Source organism: Neolamprologus brichardi, chromosome 3 (genome assembly GCF_056152115.1).
Source record: "Neolamprologus brichardi isolate AB-2024 chromosome 3, ASM5615211v1, whole genome shotgun sequence".
Classification (NCBI taxonomy): domain Eukaryota; kingdom Metazoa; phylum Chordata; class Actinopteri; order Cichliformes; family Cichlidae; genus Neolamprologus; species Neolamprologus brichardi.
Genome location: NC_142106.1, coordinates 21,529,255 through 21,548,200, shown reverse-complemented (window position 1 = coordinate 21,548,200; position 18,946 = coordinate 21,529,255). Strand labels below are relative to the sequence as shown.

At 38.6% G+C, this 18,946-nt stretch overlaps 2 protein-coding genes and 1 pseudogene across 3 annotated transcripts in view; 2 read left to right on the top strand and 1 right to left on the bottom strand.

The window, feature by feature from the left end:
- LOC148103868 (polymeric immunoglobulin receptor-like) overlaps nucleotides 1-18,452 on the bottom strand; it is an 89,462-nt gene extending 71,010 nt beyond the window's left edge. The window contains exons 1-2 of the mRNA XM_087838229.1: nucleotides 18,413-18,452; nucleotides 17,388-17,678 (exon numbers count right to left, since the gene is read on the bottom strand). Of these exons, the coding sequence (XP_087694355.1) occupies nucleotides 17,388-17,678; nucleotides 18,413-18,452 (331 nt within the window). The remainder of the gene's footprint in view (nucleotides 1-17,387; nucleotides 17,679-18,412) is intronic.
- On the top strand, nucleotides 1,741-3,781 carry LOC148103870 (tripartite motif-containing protein 16-like; annotated as a pseudogene).
- Nucleotides 7,112-10,677, top strand: LOC148103869 (uncharacterized). 2 transcript variants are annotated; one of them, XM_087834478.1, is made up of 6 exons: nucleotides 7,112-7,197; nucleotides 8,271-8,327; nucleotides 8,424-8,617; nucleotides 8,740-8,907; nucleotides 9,121-9,216; nucleotides 9,665-10,677. In XM_087834478.1, the coding sequence occupies exons 3-6, from the start codon at nucleotides 8,516-8,518 to the stop codon at nucleotides 9,977-9,979; spliced, it is 681 nt and encodes a 226-aa protein (XP_087690604.1). In that variant the 5' UTR covers nucleotides 7,112-7,197; nucleotides 8,271-8,327; nucleotides 8,424-8,515; the 3' UTR covers nucleotides 9,980-10,677. The 2 variants fall into 2 exon arrangements, with proteins under 2 accessions (XP_087690604.1, XP_087690599.1); XM_087834473.1 differs by lacking the exon at nucleotides 7,112-7,197 and having other exon boundaries at nucleotides 7,847-8,327.
- Nucleotides 18,453-18,946: the final 494 nt, after the last annotated feature.

Here is an 18,946-nt window from a genome sequence, read left to right as displayed (position 1 = left end):
TGTGTTTGACTTTATCGCCTCCATGTGGACATTTATGGGAATCAGTCAAGTGAAGAAGTTGAATGATTGTTAAATAAATGGCAGCTTTAATAATGGACAGCAGGGGTGATTGCCAGTCAGCTGCCAGTCATACATGCAGAGCCTTGTAATTAATATCAATGCAATATGTAAATGTAATCAACCCTTTTCACATTTGCAAACCTCATTCCAACTGGATAACCAGACAATGTTACCGTCCAAAGCAACTTAAATAGTCAGTTGACCCATTGTAGTGTCTAAGAATATTGGAGCCTTCAGGTATCAAACCTGAGGCTCAGTCATTAAAGATGTTAAAGAACCATTTGTGACCAAGCAGAAAAGATGAAACATTATTTCACTCTGTTAATCACACAGAGGCAGTCCATCAAATCCTCCAGCACTTAAAGGATTTTATTCAGCACAGATGCTGGAAAATCACCCTCCACTCCATCAACCTGTACACGAAGCCACTGGTAACAGAAATGTTTTATATTAAAGTTTCTAATTCATACAAACCCTCCTTTATTATGCAGACTCAGCACAGAGTCATGAGTGGAGAATAGATTTGTAGTTTGTCACATCAATGGAGTGTCACCATCCTGTTTAACCATGTTTACAATGAATCCTGTAAAATGCTGCCATTCATATCAGTGCGCTCTGTTTAGCCACTGGTGGGCCCATTTTACATGCGCTCTTTAAATGACTGTAACTCTGTCATTGTGTGTGTTAGAAATATAATATGAAAGGTTTTGAAAAGAAGAAAAGCTGCACTTTACGGAGATATTTGGTGTATTATGGTAGCACAAACTGTTCACAAGCTACTGCTGTCTGAAAACAGAAAAGTCAGTTCCTCTTAGGTGTTACCATGGGTGATTTGCACCACTGTAGCTCCTCGACCAGTTGGGCAAGAGAGACAATTCAGACAGTTACTGGAAGAGGAGAAGATATGCTTTACGAAACTTTACGGTGCATCATTAGAAAGCACGAGTAACAATGATCCAATCACAAGTAAGAATTGATGATGCACGGAGCAGAGACGCAGGTGTGGAGAAGTGGCAATGCCTCCCAAAAAGGCCTGGAGATTTAAAAACCTGAGTGGCCCAGGCTAAAAAACGTTTTTGTAAGTATTTATTATAATTCATATTTAACGTTGATGTCGTGTTACATTTTGTTCCTGCTGAATATCAGTTTCTACTTAACTAAATATCTGAAAAAAACAGAGTCCGTTTATTTCCACTTTAAGCTGTTGTTCCATTGTAATAACAATACAATAATGTAAAATGACTGACAGATATTGAAAGTGGAGTTTATACTGAGAAAAGGAGTAAAAACATTCACTTATAGTATGATTTCTGACCCTTTTACAGCCAAAATTACCAAATAAGGCAGTCTGTATAATACTTGGTCAGTAAAGAGTTAATATTGACTGGTTCTCACATACCAGTATTTAGCCACGTCCCTGCTCAAGATGATTGTAGAAGTTGTGATCATCTCGACCGCAATAACAGAAAAAAACTTTTAAAGAAGGATCAGAGTTTCTTTTTATTATTTCTGTCAAACATTTATCACATTTTTGTGGAGCTGAATGTGTTTGAAAACCCTTTAATTTGTTTACTGCCTCATATACCAACTACGACACCTGCTGCACCCTCTCACCTCTGATGGTGTTTGAGGGAGAGAAACAATTGAAATGAACATAACCTTAAATGCAACATAAGCATCATGTCAGTGGCTGCCTTATCTGTATGTTTAGGATCATTATCCTCCTGCATTGACTGAAACTGAAGGACTGTTTGATAATTTCAGTGAGAACTCTGACATTTCTAAAGTGAAGTTTATTTATATAGAAGAAAGTGTTAACAAGCTTAAAAGTTTATGTGAGCAGTAAATAAAAAAGGGTGAAACACACAGTATCGCTCTCAAACTGCTCCTCTTCCTGGAATGAGACATAGCCTGATAAACAAGACAGGCTCCATTCACTGCAGAAACATGTTGTTGAGATCAGAGCTCAGACTAGTTTCAGTTTTAAGGAAGAGAAACTCACACAGTCACTGACACTGAGAGGAGAAATGGCGCAGAAAGGAGTTCAGCTGGACCGAGAAACCTTCTCTTGTTCCATCTGTTTGGATCTACTGAAGCATCCGGTGACTACAGCCTGTGGACACAGCTACTGCAGGAACTGTATTAAAAGTTTCTGGGATGAAGAGGACAGGAAGGGAATCCACAGCTGCCCTCAGTGCAGGAAGACTTTCATACCGAGGCCTGTCCTGGAGAAAAACGTCATGTTTGCAGCTTTAGTGGAGCAGCTGAAGAAGACTGGACTCCAAGCTGCTCCAGCTGATCACTGCTATGCTGGACCTGAAGATGTGGCCTGTGATTTCTGCACTGGGAGGAAGCTGAAAGCCATCAAGTCCTGTTTAGTCTGTCTGGCCTCTTACTGTGAGAAACACCTCCAACCTCACTATGAATCTCAAACTTTTAAAAAGCATACGCTGGTTAAAACCTCTGTGAAGCTCCAGGAGAACATCTGCTCTCGTCATGATGAGGTGATGAAGATTTTCTGTCGTACTGATCAGCAGAGTATCTGTTATCTCTGCACAATGGATGAACATAAAGGCCATGAAACAGTCCCAGCTGCAGCAGAAAGGACTGAGAAGCAGAAGGAGCTCGAGGTGAGACGACTAAACATCCAGCAGAGAATCCAGGAGCGAGAGAAAGATGTGAAGCTACTTCAACAGGAGGTGGAGGCCATCAATGGCTCTGCTGATAAAGCAGTGGAGGACAGTGAGAAGATGTTCACTGAGCTGATCCGTCTCATCCAGAAAAGAAGCTCTGATGTGAAGCAGCAGGTCAGATCCCAGCAGGAAACTGAAGTGAGTCGAGTCAAAGAGCTTCAGGAGAAGCTGGAGCAGGAGATCGCTGAGCTGAAGAGGAAAGACGGCGAGCTGGAGCAGCTCTCACACACAGAGGATCACAACCAGTTTCTACACAACTACCCCTCACTGTCAGCACTCAGTGAGTCTACACACTCATCCAGCATCAATATTCGTCCTCTGAGCTACTTTGAGGATGTGACAGCAGCTGTGTCAGAGACCAGAGATAAACTACAGGACATTCTGAGAGAGGAATGGACAAACATCTCACTGACAGTCACTGAAGTGGATGTTTTACTGTCACCACCAGAGCCAAAGACCAGAGCTGGATTCTTAAAATGTTCACATGAAATCACACTGGATCCAAACACAGCACACACACGTCTGTTATTATCTGAGGGGAACAGAAAAGTAACATTTATGTTCCAACAGTCTTATTCTGATCATCCAGACAGATTCACTGCATGTTCTCAGGTCCTGAGTAGAGAGAGTCTGACTGGACATTGTTACTGGGAGGTGGAGTGGAGAGGGGGAGCAGTTCGTGTAGCAGTCGCATACAAGAATATCAGCAGAGCAGGGGGGGCGATGAATGTTTATTTGGAAACAATGACAAATCTTGGGCATTATATTGTGACACAAACAGTTATATATTTTTTCACAACAATGTCCAAACTGTCCTCTCAGGTCCTCGGTCCTCCAGAGTAGGAGTGTACCTGGATCACAGAGCAGGTATTCTGTCTTTCTACAGCGTCTCTGAAACCATGACTCTCCTCCACAGAGTCCAGACCACATTCACCCAGCCGCTCTATGCTGGACTTCGGTTATGTGGAGTAATCAGATCTGGGTTTTTGGTTTATGGAGTCACTGCAAAGTTGATTAAAGTCAAATAGAGAAGTCAGGTTCATGTTGATCCCTGACCATTATATGTACTTGTGTAGTTTCTGAATGAGGCTTTACATTTTAGAAGCTGAGAAGTTCAGTGGTCCATTGATGTGTGAAAATAATATTGCACTGATTCAAACTGCACTTACATTTATATACCTTACATCAATATAAATCTGAATTTGTTCTTATGGCTGATAATCATGTGAGTTTAAATGATACTACTCTTCATATTCAGCATGTTTGAAATCTGTCATCAGTCTGGTTAGTGGTTTTATTCTGTAGCTGCTGTAGTGGGTTGTCAAATGCAACAATATATTGGAGCTGCAGTGATTCATCAGTTAGTCAATGATTAGAGAATTGATTGTTTTATCATTGTTTTAGTCACATTTAAAGCTGGTTCCAGTTTCTGAAATGTGAAGATTGTTGATCTTTCTTGATCATATATGACTGTAAACTTAATGTCTTCGAGGTTTGAACTTTTAAAATGTAACAAAAATTAAATACTTAATGTTTGACATTTAATATTATTTTTCAGATTCAAGTTTGATCACACTCGATCATTTTTACAGAAAACTGTTTCTTTTGTGTTTGTTTGTTTTTTCCACTTGCAAAAGTTCAGGGTCAGGTGAAATTAATGGTTGATTCATTTTTGTTGAATCCAAGCATTAAATAAACTATTTAATTTGTAATTAAAGTGAAAACAAAGTGTTTCATAGGTATTTGTACTGTTGGTGAAGTGTCATGAGAGCAGAGAAGGTTTGGGAAAAAGAGACTCAGAAACTCCTTTGACTCGGCCTTTTGTGAACTGATTAGAAGTTTTCACTGTTCACTAATCAGCCAAGTCAGTCACACCACTTTAAAGTGAGATCGTCTGTTGGGTTGTGACGTTGTCTCATTCAAAATTAAATTGTGAGGTGAAAGTAGGTTTAAACACTTCCTGTGTTCGTCTCAGAGGAAGTCCCACACAGTACCAAGAGCTTTGTAATCAGAAACAACTTCACATTCAACTAACAAACCACTAAGAGCATCGTGGTGCTTATATGGAAGAAGGTGATGTGTTTGTACCTTTAGGTTTTTGTGTTCCTGTTTCTACAATGAAAGTTTGCTGGTATTTGCTGATATACGTAGGGTCTTACAATATTCTGCACACGATGAAGAGATTTTAGGAGAATACAAAAAGCTGCCATTACTTAGTTTTTACTGAGTTTATTTAAACCAACTAGTGAGGACCAACGAAATTCAGTCAGTTTGTGTTGTTTGTGTTGACTGAGGTTTGTGTAGCTGTTGTGACATTGATGTCTTGGAAGGAAACTACTTAGTTTTTGTGGTCTGGAGTCTTTGGGGAATATTTCCTGTAGACTGTCTTCTTGGAGATGACTTAATATGTCCTGTGACTTATTAAAATTGAAGTTTCAGCTTCAGTTTCAGCGCCAACACAAACACAGAAATCTGAATCACTTATTTGATCTAGAAGAACTTACAATACTGTTTTTTAAATTTGCTGTGAGTCTAAAAACTCTTAAACAATGCAGGAAACAGTTTGTATGAAGAAATTAATCCCTGAATTTTTAAACCCAGCTTCCCATGTTTTAACAAAACCACATTACTCCATCTTCATTACACAACACTAGCCCTCTGTGAGATACGCAGTCAGTTTAAAACTTTCATTGATTAGATTTGAAGCCTCGCTCGGTCTCCTACTTTAGGACCCTAACTCAAGGGTTCAGGTAATGAGTTTGAAGGTCTGAACTAACCTGGATAAAGTCAGTCACTTTGTTTAAGTCATGTCTTAAAAATAAATTAATGGGACTGCTCTCCCCAAGTTTATTTGAAGTTTGTTTCCTATAAAGCATCCCACACCAACAATCCCACACCAGCCATCTGAACTCAAAAGTTGGTGTCTCAGGTTGGAGTAGATGTGCAAAGAAAATAGAAATAAAAACACAGACACTTGTATGTTCAAAGTTTAATCAAGAACATCCAGTCCACTGAATCCAGAGTAGTTTTAACAAATGAAAAGGGAAACACTAAAATCTGTTAACTCTCAGACTGCTCTGCTGACTGTCAGTCAGTAAATACAAAAACCCATCTTTGAGTAAGAGCTGACAATGTTAATACTATAAACATGTTGTGTATATCACAGTGTAAGTTTTAAGCATCATAAGTCAGCAGGTTATTATAATATACAAAAAGCAATATTATAAATGAGTTCACTTCAAGTACACAGCCATCATTCAGTAGGTGCTTGAATTAAATCAAATTTCTTATTCTGTTTTTATGCAGACTTTGCCATCAGTCTATATAATAAACAGCTCAGAGCTCCAAATTATACAAGAACAACAGAAGAGCGTTATCCATTTGAACTTGTTATTATTACCATTATCACCTCGGCGTCTTTTGAACCAGTGAGTTGGGCCCATCCTGCAGGACAGCTCAAATATGTTTGGTGGGAGGAGTCTCTTGTTTGCTGCACGAGTTTCAACCACTTCACAAGCTTTTTCATCTCCTTCCTGATGTAACTGGTGCGTCTCCTCCAGCCCCATGCCGTGCAGCCAATTGTTTTTGTTTACGTCATTATTTCCTGCATCTATACCTGTGATGAATATTCAAGAGTTTGGAGATCTCTGCTATGCAAATTAACCCCATGCAAAATGGAGGTGAGTGCAGTCGCCTCCACACTGTAAACCCGAATGTTCAAAGTAATTAAATAGATTAAGTAGTGTATACTCAAAGTCTTTAAAAAGTTCTGTTAACTTAAATATGTCAAGTTCGTGTAACATGTTCTTCTTTTTGAGCAAATGAAACTAATAATTTTTGATTGAATTGAACTATTTCTATATTAAGTAAGCATCACTTAAAATCATAACTTAAGCACAACGTAACACAGTTAAGTTAGGACATATAAGAATGGTAAAGTTCTGTTATTTTTGTTGTTTCAAGTAGGTAGGATTTAATAATAAACTTAATTTATGTAGCACATGCTAAAATACAATAAAATCTCAAAGTGTTTCACCAAATAAGTAAAATCAAATAGTCTTAAATGCATTAGTGGAAGACAAAATGTATTTATTGTAATATTCATTGTTTATCAATGTATCCTATATATATATATATATATATATATATATATATATATATATATATATATATATATATATATATATATATATTTTAATTTTTTCCGTAAGTGTTGAGCAGCTGCAGGAATCAATTTTTATTCCGAGTTAATTTCTGATTCACCCTCCGAAGCGGAAGGCGGCGCTAATGAGCATTATACACTGATCGTTTGCCGCTATTTGGAAAAAAATACGAAACACAGAAGTAGTAAAGGTATATGGGCGGGAAACAGCACCAAAGAGGCAACACGGACGACTGGAGAAAGTTGGACCTAACGGCAGCAACTAGCATCACTGGACTTACAGTAAGTTTTCAAGGTTGATATTACTTTATTGTTAAAATACGAATATTTAGTTGTATTTTGGGTGCGTGTCGAAAAGAATAGCAGAAATGTCCGGTCGGTGTTTTTTATGTGCTTTGCTGTTCTCCCCGAAGGAAACTTTGCGCTTGCAGAGCTAGCATTAAGTTATTGTAATGAGGGTCGCAGGCTGTTTAAAAAGTTAGATACTACTTGTTCTAGAGGTGGCGCCCGGTGGCCTATGAAACAAAGTGTTTTAATCTCTCTAAATTTTTAAACCCCCTCTCATGACTCAGAATAGTTGGGTCCAAACAAGCCGGTTGTCCCTGCAGTTACACAGCGGAGATACCTGTCTGCAGTGAGAGTGCTTTCAAGCCACTATATTTTAAACTATATGTGCGAATAAGTGGTGCAGGTGTATTAGGCGTTTGAGCGACGGTCTCGATAGGTGTTTTTTTACATATATATCAGTCACTTTACGCAGTAGAATGAAACTCATCCTTCTAATACACCTGCTCTGACGAGCCACATTGTTCACAAGCCAGAGTTAGAGGGCCAATGAAAGAGCACTGCACACGCATCGTCTCCTCTCACTTTGCCTAATTAGTGGAATCACTTGTCAATCAACTTCTGCCAACCAATTGGCACTCTTGGATCACTAAGGTCCTAAAAAACAAACCTGTCAATCAAAACAACCAGAATCGTTCGGAGAGAGAAGCAGTGATGAGGAGCCTGACATTTTTGACATTAACTGTGTATGCACATTAAATAATTTCAAATAACATATGTTTGGGGGAACCTCTCATCAGTAAGGCTTTAGTTTGTAGAAATGGCGTTGTTGTTAATTTAACCATGCCGTTAAAGTTCAAGTGCTGCTGCTTGTCTTCAGTATTGTAATATTTGCTCGATGGCTTTAGTATCTTGACTAGAGATGCATTCACACTTTGGGGATTAAATGAAAAGATCATTAACAGGGAAAAATTATAAATGTATAATTACAATAAGTATTTATAATTTGTCACCGTTTGGATGCTTTTTAATTGTTCATCAGTTTATGCCTTTGGATCTCTCTGTTCCAGCTTCAAGAATTAAGACCGAGTCAAGGAAGAGAACTGGGGATGTGATAAAGATACCAGGTAATTCATTTTGTTTGTGAATTCTTCTACCAATCACCGCTCTCGCTCTCTCTCGAGTTGTCTTAAAAACCCCTAAAAAACCAAACTTTCCCCAAGGAAAGGATCCTTCAAGCCTTGACCAGTTGAGGCAAGCAATTGTTGAAGAAGTCAAGAAGGCTGAGAAGAACCTGCCCCTCATTAGAAAGTTGATGGAGACCACATTTCCCCTGCGCAGACAAACCATAGTGATGTCCTGCCCGCCACTGAAGGAGCTCTTGGACCTCTGGCCTGCTCTAAAAATGGAGTCTGAGGTAATATGGATCAGCTCTCTTTAAAATGAAAATTGTAATTCTTACTCATGTGGCAGCTTTTTGCTGCTTTATAAAGGTGTGCGAGATTCTTCAAATTGAACTGTATTGTCCTTCTGCTGTAGTTGTATGCAGAGTTTCAGCGGGTTACAAATCAGAACCTGCCCAATACATTCTACGCTGGACTTGACCGCCATCTTCCTCGACTGATGACCTTATTCAGACAGAATGCATCAAAAACTGGGAAGACAGCAGATGCCCTGGCTGAAATTCTAAGAATTCACGATGAACAGGTAATAATAGATTGTTACACATTTCATAGGTTGAACCAGTGGAACATTGGACAGGTTTAATGATTTAAATGAGCGTTTTGAATTTTGCTATTAGTCCACTTTGTGTTTGCTATTTGTCTGACTTTGTGGACATATGTTCTGATTTGACTGTTGTTGTTGTTGTTGTTGAGTAAACTCACCAGTATATACAATTCTGTTTTTATCTGGCAATAGGAAATCCATGATATCCACACCAAGCACACTACTGTTCTCCACGCCCTTCCTGTCTATCTGCGTGAGGATGTCTCTGGATTTTTCAGAACCTGCACTGTGAGTGTCCTTAAGTATTTAACAGATACTACTGTGTATATAAACAGTGCATCAAAGTACAAACATGTATTTGGATGCACTGTTTGGACTTACCTTTGTTTAGTCTACCCATACGGTTTCCATGTATGGTCTTTTCTGTCTCCTCACTACGAATGAACTGAATTGGTGTTTTGTTGAAAGTGATAAGATGTTTAGTAAAACATTTTCCTGTGTATTTCCTTTAGCTTAGTTTCAGTCTATCTCACACCACTTGATTCTCTGGTGAATTAGCTGATTTATGTGTGCAGAACATGGATCTTCTGTTTTTCACCTCTTACAGTGAGACCCAGGTCTCCCTTGTAAAAGAGGTATTGGATCTCAACGGGAGTTGGTAAAATGAGAAATTATATGTCGTTTGTTGTATTTCTTGGGTTAGATTGTGATTAGTATCTCTTTTTCATTCATTCAGGACGAATCTGATGAGTTGGAGCTTGATGGTGTTGAAGTGGCCCTCTTCACTGTCATCAGTGACCATGACACGACAAGTCCAGTTCACTACCAACCTGTGAAAATCTCTGTCGTCATTGAAAGTGATGCCATGGTCAGTCTCCCCAGATTTGGTGAAGCCTTCCTGGTAATGTTTGGACTGATCTATGCACTTCACCTCAGCTACCTCAAAGCCCTGACCAACACTTTAGAATTTACTCAAAAGATTTTACTTGGTCTAGAAAGTGGTAAACTGTCACCCAGGTTACAGACCCTCAAGAATGACTTGGTTATGTAGGAACTCATCTGAAAGAAGGATGCAGGGTGAAGCATTATAAAAGGCTAGTTCAAAGTGCTCTCCTTTTATCTAAATAATGCCTCAAAACGTTATTGCATTACTCTACAGGTGTTCAGCCAATAGGTCCAAACTATACAACGTGCCTTTGTTCTCATTAACATAATGCAAAGCAACACTAATGTTTTGTATTTGTATGTTTTAATGTTTTTCGTAATACTATTTCTAAAACATTGTGGGCTGCACAAGATGACCTAAATTTCACTGTTTGATACTGGTTAATGTAAAACAAATAGCATTGTAATTCACTCAAATTGCTGCCCTGTTGCCTTATTCAGATATTAGCCAGAGAGCCAAAAGCACATTTTGATATTATTTATTATTATTTGGCATTATTTTTTATTACTGACAGTTTTCCTGACTAAACAATTTTTGGTCTACTTATTTTAATTTATAAATGTTTTTGTTAATTATTTTTAATTTATTTAATATTTTTTTTAAAAATGTATTTAATTTCAACATAATGTGCTAAAAGGGAGCAGGCAAGATACTGTTCAATGGCAGATGTTTATGACTTTTGCATATTAAGTTACCGATACTCAGTGTAATTGAGGCAATCAATTGCCTCAAAAATTTTAAGTTTTGGGTCACATGTTTTTAAGTATCAAGTAATCAACATATTTGACTAACGTGTACTTAAAATAATGACAACACAAACTAATAAACATTTGAGTGTTGTTAACATAAAAAATGTTGTGGTTGTGTACTTATTTTTTATAAGTTCTGTGAACTTATTCCTTTGAATTTGTAAACTTGAAACTTTCAGTCATATTAACTGCAAATATTTGAGTTGATAATTCTCAAAAGATACAAGTACCATGTAATCCAAACTTTTGTGTTCTGGAAAAATTTGACTTTTGAGTTGATCAACTTTAAAAAATTGAGGCAATCGATTGCCTCAATTTTTTTGAGTTCTGGTAACTTATTCGGGTTTACAGTGCATTTATTTTATCTGTTTAAAATGTTTTTATATTTCACACTCACTGGGCATTTTATTATAACTCAGAGTTCCAAGTTTCTGTATTAATATTCCTCAGAGATTTTGATCCATATTGACATGACAGTGTCACACAGATGCTGCATATTTGTTGGGTGCACATCCATGATGGGAGTCTCTATTCCACCACATCTGAAAGCTGCTCAGTGAATAAACAATGGAGAGAAAACTGAAACTGTGTGAAAATGTCTACAATCAGCTTCCCGGCTTGTTTTGATTGCTTCATTTAACTCAGTCACTACTTGTTGAAAACCGGTTATGTAAATTCAGGTTGTCCTACACTGAAACATCAGTAACTGCTCATGGCAACTGTCAGCAAACCAGTAAGCCCGTTCCTGATTATATCATTAACCTGGATCACACCCTCTGACTCATCATCTAAACAGATTTATTTGTTGATTGTGTTAAATTTCACTGTCAGTAAGGAATTTTATAATTATATCTAATTAAAATGAATAATTCACAGAAATCATTGAAATAAATATTTGAAATTATGTTGTTTTCTCCCAAACAGCATTAAACTTTAGCTTAGGCTGTCCTAAAGAGACACCACACAATCCAGACTGCTACATTGTGTAATATATGATGCATGCTATATTTTCGGTAAATGTCTTTTATTTATTGGGTTGCTAATGCAAGATTCTGATTTATTTATTATTTATTTTGAATTCCTTCCCTGTTACTCTTATGGAAATCCCGCTCACTGTTCCTCTAACACAGGGGTGGGGAACCCCAGGCCTCAGGGCCGCTGTCCTGCAGGTTTGAGATGTGTCCTTGATCCAACACAGCTCATTTAAATAGCTTACCTAATTCCTCTATGTGCCTTGAAGTTCTCCAGAGGTGTGTTGAACAAGGGTGAGATCTAAAACCTGCAGGACACCAGCCCTTCAGGCCTGGAGTTTCCCACTCCTGCTCTAATTTAGATCCAAAATCAACATGTAAAATCAATGCAGAGCAGAAAGACTGAATATAACCATGCTGAGAGTGGCAAACTTCAATTAACTAGACTGTTGTCTTGTTTTTAGTTACTGTATATGATTAACTGAGTGATCAGACTTTCTGTCCTGAACCATTTGTGTGAGATTATAAAAGTAACTCTCCTGTCACGTGAGCCATGCTTTGAATTTAATTAAAAGTGACCCTGAATGTAAAAATGTCATGAATATCATACCACCTGAGATCACACACTGCAGCTGTTGTTTCTACTGGAATAAGCTAATAAATGCACAGCACAGTGCACCTATGTGACACACATTCAGTTCAGTTCTATTTTATTTCTACAGCAACATAACATAAAAACAGTCTGCTCAACATGCTTTAGATTGTAAGACAAAGAACCTACAATAACATAGAGAATGCACCAACAATCACATGACCAGGTAACAGTGGGGAGGAAAAATTCCTTTTTAAGTTTCTGCTGCAACTTGTTGGGGAAGAGAGCCAGAGATTAATCATCTCTAATGATTAAATGCATAGGGGTGTGTAAACACATAGTGAGGGAAAAATTCAAGTAAAGAAGAAACACTTAGTGCATCATGGGAAGCCCCAGCAGTCTAGACCTATGGCAGCATAATTAAAAAGGATTGAGGGTCACCTGATCACAGCAAGGAAAAACTTAAGCTTAGAACCTTCCTCTTTTTCCACCTTCAAGCACCTGGAGTAATTACGCACCTATTCCCGATGTCCTCGTTTGTGGATGCTTGAGATAGTGGCAGACTTTTAGTATGTGTGGGACTGATGACCCTGTCCTACTTGCCTTTGTGAGAAAGACTTAGCTCCAGTTTCCCTGTATGCTGATTCTGTTGGGGAGACTGGAAAGCAATGAGCTGATTGTGTTTTTGGGACAGAAGCTCTGGATCTGAGTTGATTTGTCAAATTGTGTGGAGGCCCAGGACCTTCACTTGTTAATCTGTTTGAATTGTGCGTCACTGTAAATAAATACACTGAACTGTTTGAGCAAGTCTTGCATTTGAGTCCTTTGTGACCTGTAATCCATGACAAAAAGAGTGAAAGCAAATCCTGTCTGCTGCTACCAGTATTGAGGCCCAATGTCATCGTAGCTTTGGACTTTATGCTCTCTCATCAGCACTTTGGAATTGAGTGAAGGTATTTTTAAGGTAGGATTCACAGTGGTTTCCTCGTCCTATGTGTTACTGAGACTGCTCCCCTGAGTTACTGTGCTGTCACTCTGTCTCCAGATCCTGTAGTCCCTGCTGTCACTGTTTTAGTCAAGAACCAGTTTACTGTTGGTGTCTCTGACCATAAAGCTGAGTACACAAGTATCTTAGAACCCAGTCGTTGCTTGGCTGTGGTCTGTGGCTCCGCTGCAGAGAACTGTGGTGAATGAAACCACAATAGTTATAGAGCAAGATATTGTTTCTCCACCTCACCACTCTGACTATTTAAGAAGATGTTGGCTTGGCACTGTCACCGCAGCAGTAAAACTGTCATACTGTGGAGGGAGCAGGTTAGGAGCCAAATGCAAAGCTGCAGAGTTCACAAAGAAAGCACGAGCCATGTCTTTGGTTGATAAAAATCTAAATCAGAGTCCAAATTATAAAATAAACAAAAATCCAGGAAGTAAAGGAAGCCAAGCATACAGGCAGGTAAACAGTACAACACAACAAAGAACACATGAAAGAGCACACTGAGCTAACAAAGCGAGGATGTGAAACAATTTCACAACCAGTAAAGCAAGAACTAACTGAGAACATCTTTACAAAGACCCACAACAACAGATGACCTAAAATACAAAACTCCAGAATCACATTTACAGAGGACACAAAAAGAAACTATAAAAAATATCAAACAACAAAAAGTATTTAAAAGTAAAAATTAAAATGCCAGGATACACTTAATAAACTTTTTTTTAATTATCAGTTGAAGCTGGTAGTTCATGTAGTTTTGTGTAGTCAGTGTAATAATCAGCATTTAATGATTAACACCCACACAGCAACAGGCTAACAGTCCAGTTTAACATCTACAGACCTGCTGCTTTTGGTCACACTGCACCTGCTTTGGATGTTATCAGTCCATACAACGGCCTTTATAAGTCAGACTGTTTTCACTGATGATGAGAGACGAACAAGAAAGTTAAAGATCCAGAACAACAACGATGAGCTGCAGTTTAGTTTGTATCACTGTCACAGTCTCCATTTAGTGATTAATTACTTGGTTATTATTGTGATATGTAGGCTGACAGGCAGAGACAAATGCAGACGAGTCAGTGGTGTAAAATAACACGGATCCATATTTTATTAGACTTTAAACACAGTTATACAGAGTGTCTCCACCTCACTTCACTCTTATTTAGACACAATAACAAAACCTTGACTTGGATCATCATGTCTCATCACGTGTTCCTGGGATCTGTACTATGAAGCTCGTTCCTCATACCTGGGACATCTTTCTGCTTTGTGCCTTCACTTCTCCAGCACTGACGACAACATTTGTTCCAATTTTGCCCCAATTTCCACCAAAGTTAATTCAGCTCCAGCTTTGCTTTTTATCCACCAAACTTTGACATCTTTCAAAAATGTGGACACAACAGGATGCAGCATGTAAAGAACAAAAGTGACAGAAGCTTTTTCACACTCAGTTTCACTTTTGTTTGGTATTATTTCTTTAAATGTCTTAAAGCTACATCAGAGTTTAATATGGAACAAGTGGTTGATGAGACAGAGATATGAAAAAGTTAAGGATGTGGATCTTAGTGCAAGCAGAGAAACGGAGCAGCTGACTTTGGGAGTCTATGTTGTCAGACATGAAGGAGCAGACTCTGCAGATTCACCTGAAGACAAAGGTGTCATCACTGAAGAATGCACTGTGCTACAAGCTCCTAGTGATGTGGCAAAGGGGTGTGCCCTCCTGCTGATGGAGGTGAAATGATTTGATCCTACAGTTTCAGTAGAGCTTGTTTTGGTTGAGTAGATTTATCAGATGTACTTAAAATTTATTGTTCAAATTAAAAGTATCATACATTTTATATTTCACTAACCCAGTTGTGTGGAACCAGTTGACATAACTGGATGAAGTAAATACAACATTTTATTTCTTAGAAAGTATTTAAAAGTGACCGTTTGGATTCATTTAACCAAAATCATTAAAAATCGGTAAATAAATGAAAAAATGCATCTTTGAAAATGAGAGTAGGATAAAAAAAATAATCTAAAGTGTTAAGGATTGAAGAAAGAGGAAAGTACACAGGAGTATTTTAATCTGTTTGATTGGGTCCAGTGAGCTCACAGCGCTTCCAGCAGGTGGATTCCAGTACTGTTTGTTTTTGAAGCTGTGAACAGTTTTCTTCTCTGCTGTCAGTGTCTGTTTGGAGCCAATTTACTAAAGAGGTCTTGTATTTGAGCCAGTTTAAATGGTTTAAATTGGAAATATCTGTTTGTCTCCTCACTGACGGGACCTAAAATACAACTCAGTTGAAAAGAAAACACAAAAGAGCACCACCTGGTGGCCAGAGGTGGAAACACATATGAAAGCAAAGCACACATACATAGCTCCTTCAGGTTTGGTGAAGTGTGCAGCTCTCTGAACACATGAGGCAGACTTCATGTCACAGCCACTGCTGCAGCAGCAACAAAGTGAGCCACAAAAGACAAGAGCTGTTTCTCAACATCAAGTACTCCAAGTTTGTTCTTCCTTAGTTGCTAATTCAAACTTGGCAAATTAACTTAAGCGCCCAGACTTCTAAGCATGGGAGGACACACACACACTTTCACTGTGATTAATATATAAAATATAAATTAGTAGAGGCCACATAAATGCCTCTTTCTGCATCGGGTCAGAAGGGGAAAAAAAGACACAAACTTGTTGGCTGGATTTGTATAAAATGAAATGTCTGGCAATGGACAGAAGCAAGGATAATGATGTTTACACCCTTGTGCAATGAAGAGGATGCATGTTGTATCACAAGACACGATAAGCCAGCTGATTGATTTGTTTCTCTGAGGCATTTTGTGAGGGTATAGCTGCTGTGGCATTTGTCTGGCTTGAAACAACAACTGTAATCTCCACATTTCGACTTTTCTCAAAACACTATTTCAAGTTTAATCTCAAAATGGACTCATTTTTTTCCTTTCATTAATGTGACCTTAGTACTCTACCGTACCACTAATTACCCAACTTCTAAAAAAAATACTTTAACAACATATTTAGTTATAAAAAGACCATCAACAGAAAATAATTAAATAACATCAATAGGAAAGGACATCCCCCCCCCCTCCTGCACTTTCCTCTTCGCCCTCACTTTCACTATCCAATAGAAGACAAGGTGCCTTGTTTGTTTGAGGATTTCTCCAAAACATGTGATGATCACAGTTATTGATGGTCTAGTTTAATAAGTGGTTTTGTTTGAAGTTGTGCAGAACTTGTCTGTGTCACCATTTCACAGAATATGATCAGGACGTGACAATAGCCAAATTGTCCAGCAGGTGACACTGTGGAGATGGTTTCAGATTGTTTGGAATCATCAATACAAGCACAAAGACTTCAAATGTTTCACGAAGTCTCGCTTTGCTCATCACTAGTATGGTGACAAATTCACAGGAGGTCCGTATCTCAGCACTGTCATAGTTAAAGGTGACCTTCATAAACCGAGAAACTGACATTCATGTTTGCCACAGAAAATCCACATTTACTCCTAACTAAGGGTTTAAATGCACAAAGAGACAGACACTGAGACAGAGACTAAGATAAAATCAAAACTTTTTTGTTGCATATTTAATAAAGCCATGCAAAACGTTACCTTCATAGTATGAACTTAAAGGGCAGCGTTATAGACCCTTGAAGTTCACCGGTATGAGTGCAAATGTTTTTGTTTTTTTCATTTGTCTTATTTTTGGGGGCATTTCTCAGGACTCACAGCTAGAAGATGAGCCTGTATATAAAAAAGGTGACTAACTTCTTTTTAGCATGATGACACTCTTGGAAGATCATCAACTTTTTAGGTCAAACATTTCTTCTGTTGCTCTCCATCATACGAATTAAATTAGTAGATTTTATCTATTTAAATCATGATATAAACCATGATACTGATGCTCAAAATCAGTTATAGAGAAAAGAAAATCTGAACAAAAGCAAGATTTTGCTTTAGACTTTGATAGTTGGAGGTGGTGTAAAACTCAGTTTTAGCAGAGTCTAAATTTGAATCAATAAATCATTGAATATTATTGTAGGCTTCACACTGAGGTGCTAAAACGTTATCTTAGTACAGTTGTCACATGCCATATAACATGGACACTTAAGTGGAATAACAGGTAAATCGTGCTTGTATTTATTGATTAAACAGGTTGATCTAAAAGTGGTCCACATTACTAAATTAGACCTGGGGGGTCTCCACAAAACAAGATCTTCCCAAACCACACCTGTACATTCCTGAGTCAGACTTGATCATTTGTGAGAAGCTTAAAAACACAATTCTTCTTCTTGGAGATCCATCTTTATACTTCATGCTGTATCTGCCACTCTGAGCTGTGCTTCCATGTGTTTTAATGAGGATATCTTCTGCTCGCTCACATTTTTCCTCACAGAAGAACTTTGTGCTTCCAGACAAAGATAAGTTGCAGTTAAACGTGCCATTAAATCCTTCAGCTGCAGACCAAATATTATGTTTTGCCTTGACGAGCCCAGCTGGACCTGTCAGATGAAAAATAATATTAATACATTTAAAACAAGATGGATAATCACAACATTATTTAGTGTATGTAAATATTAGACTTGTAGTCAAGATTGAACCAAGACCAAGACAAAAAGTCTTTAAACTGCAGCCAGATGCTGCTTCGTTTACGGGTTTCAGGCATATTTTTGTGTTCTTGCTTTCACACAGCCCTCCTCACTGCTGTCTACTGTCTCACTCACTTACTGAGAGGACAGACGCATGCTCCACTTGACTGTCACGTATCTCACCCTCTCTGTTTTTCACACATTGATATTATCCTATATCCTCGCATGTGATTGGCCACAATATGGAGGGATTGGAGCACAGCTGAGCCACTGTGTGAGAGCTGAGCAGCAAAAGGAAATTAAGTGAGGAGCCGGCTCTCGCTCAGTGGGAGTCTACTCTCCTGATTCACTACAAAGCACTCTCTAAGCACGGCTCTTAGAGCTGATGCTTTTGCGGATGACACATTATCGAATGTTATGTTGTGTGTCATGGATACTGTTGACTCCAAATCTCCCGACCACTATGTCGAGCTGAGACAGCGAGACTGAGACAGCGAGACCACGTAAAAGTGGTCTCGAGACCAAGACCGGTCTAAAGATATCCAGCTCTAGTAAATATATGTATTTCATGAGGTGTTTTATAAAGTTAAGTATGTTTTTAGTTAAAATTAAAGTTAAAGAGCAACATTAAGATCATCAGTCCTCACCTGACAAGAAGCAAAAGAAGAGAAAATAGAGGATTTTCATTCTGACTTTAATCCTGATGCAGAAAAGTTGTTAAACTTCAGTTGTCGGACCATGACACACTGATACATCCAACCACTGCAGAGTCATCATAAAACTTCTGAATATGGCAAACTCAACATGAACAATTTATAAAAGACTCCACAAAGCTGGGTGGGACAGGCCTTGAGGACACAGGACTCATCTGGTCTGGTCCAGCAGACGTGCTTGACTGGAGTCTTCTCCTTTGTCTTTGAATCTGGTCACGAGTAGAAGTGAATGGTGGAGGAGAGGCAGCAATGGTGCAATGTGTCCGTGCTGGGACAATGGAGCTGGTGCAGAAGGTTATGTAGTGAGTGACACACTCAGTAAGCCCACTGGTGTCCTCAGCGTGAGGCTCACAGAGTGTCTCCCAGTCTGTCACCTCAAAACAACCCTGTAGTTCCACTAAAGCCTCCTCCGACCACCTACTACAATACTTCTAGTGGTCACAGCTTCCCTCTTCACAATAGGCACAT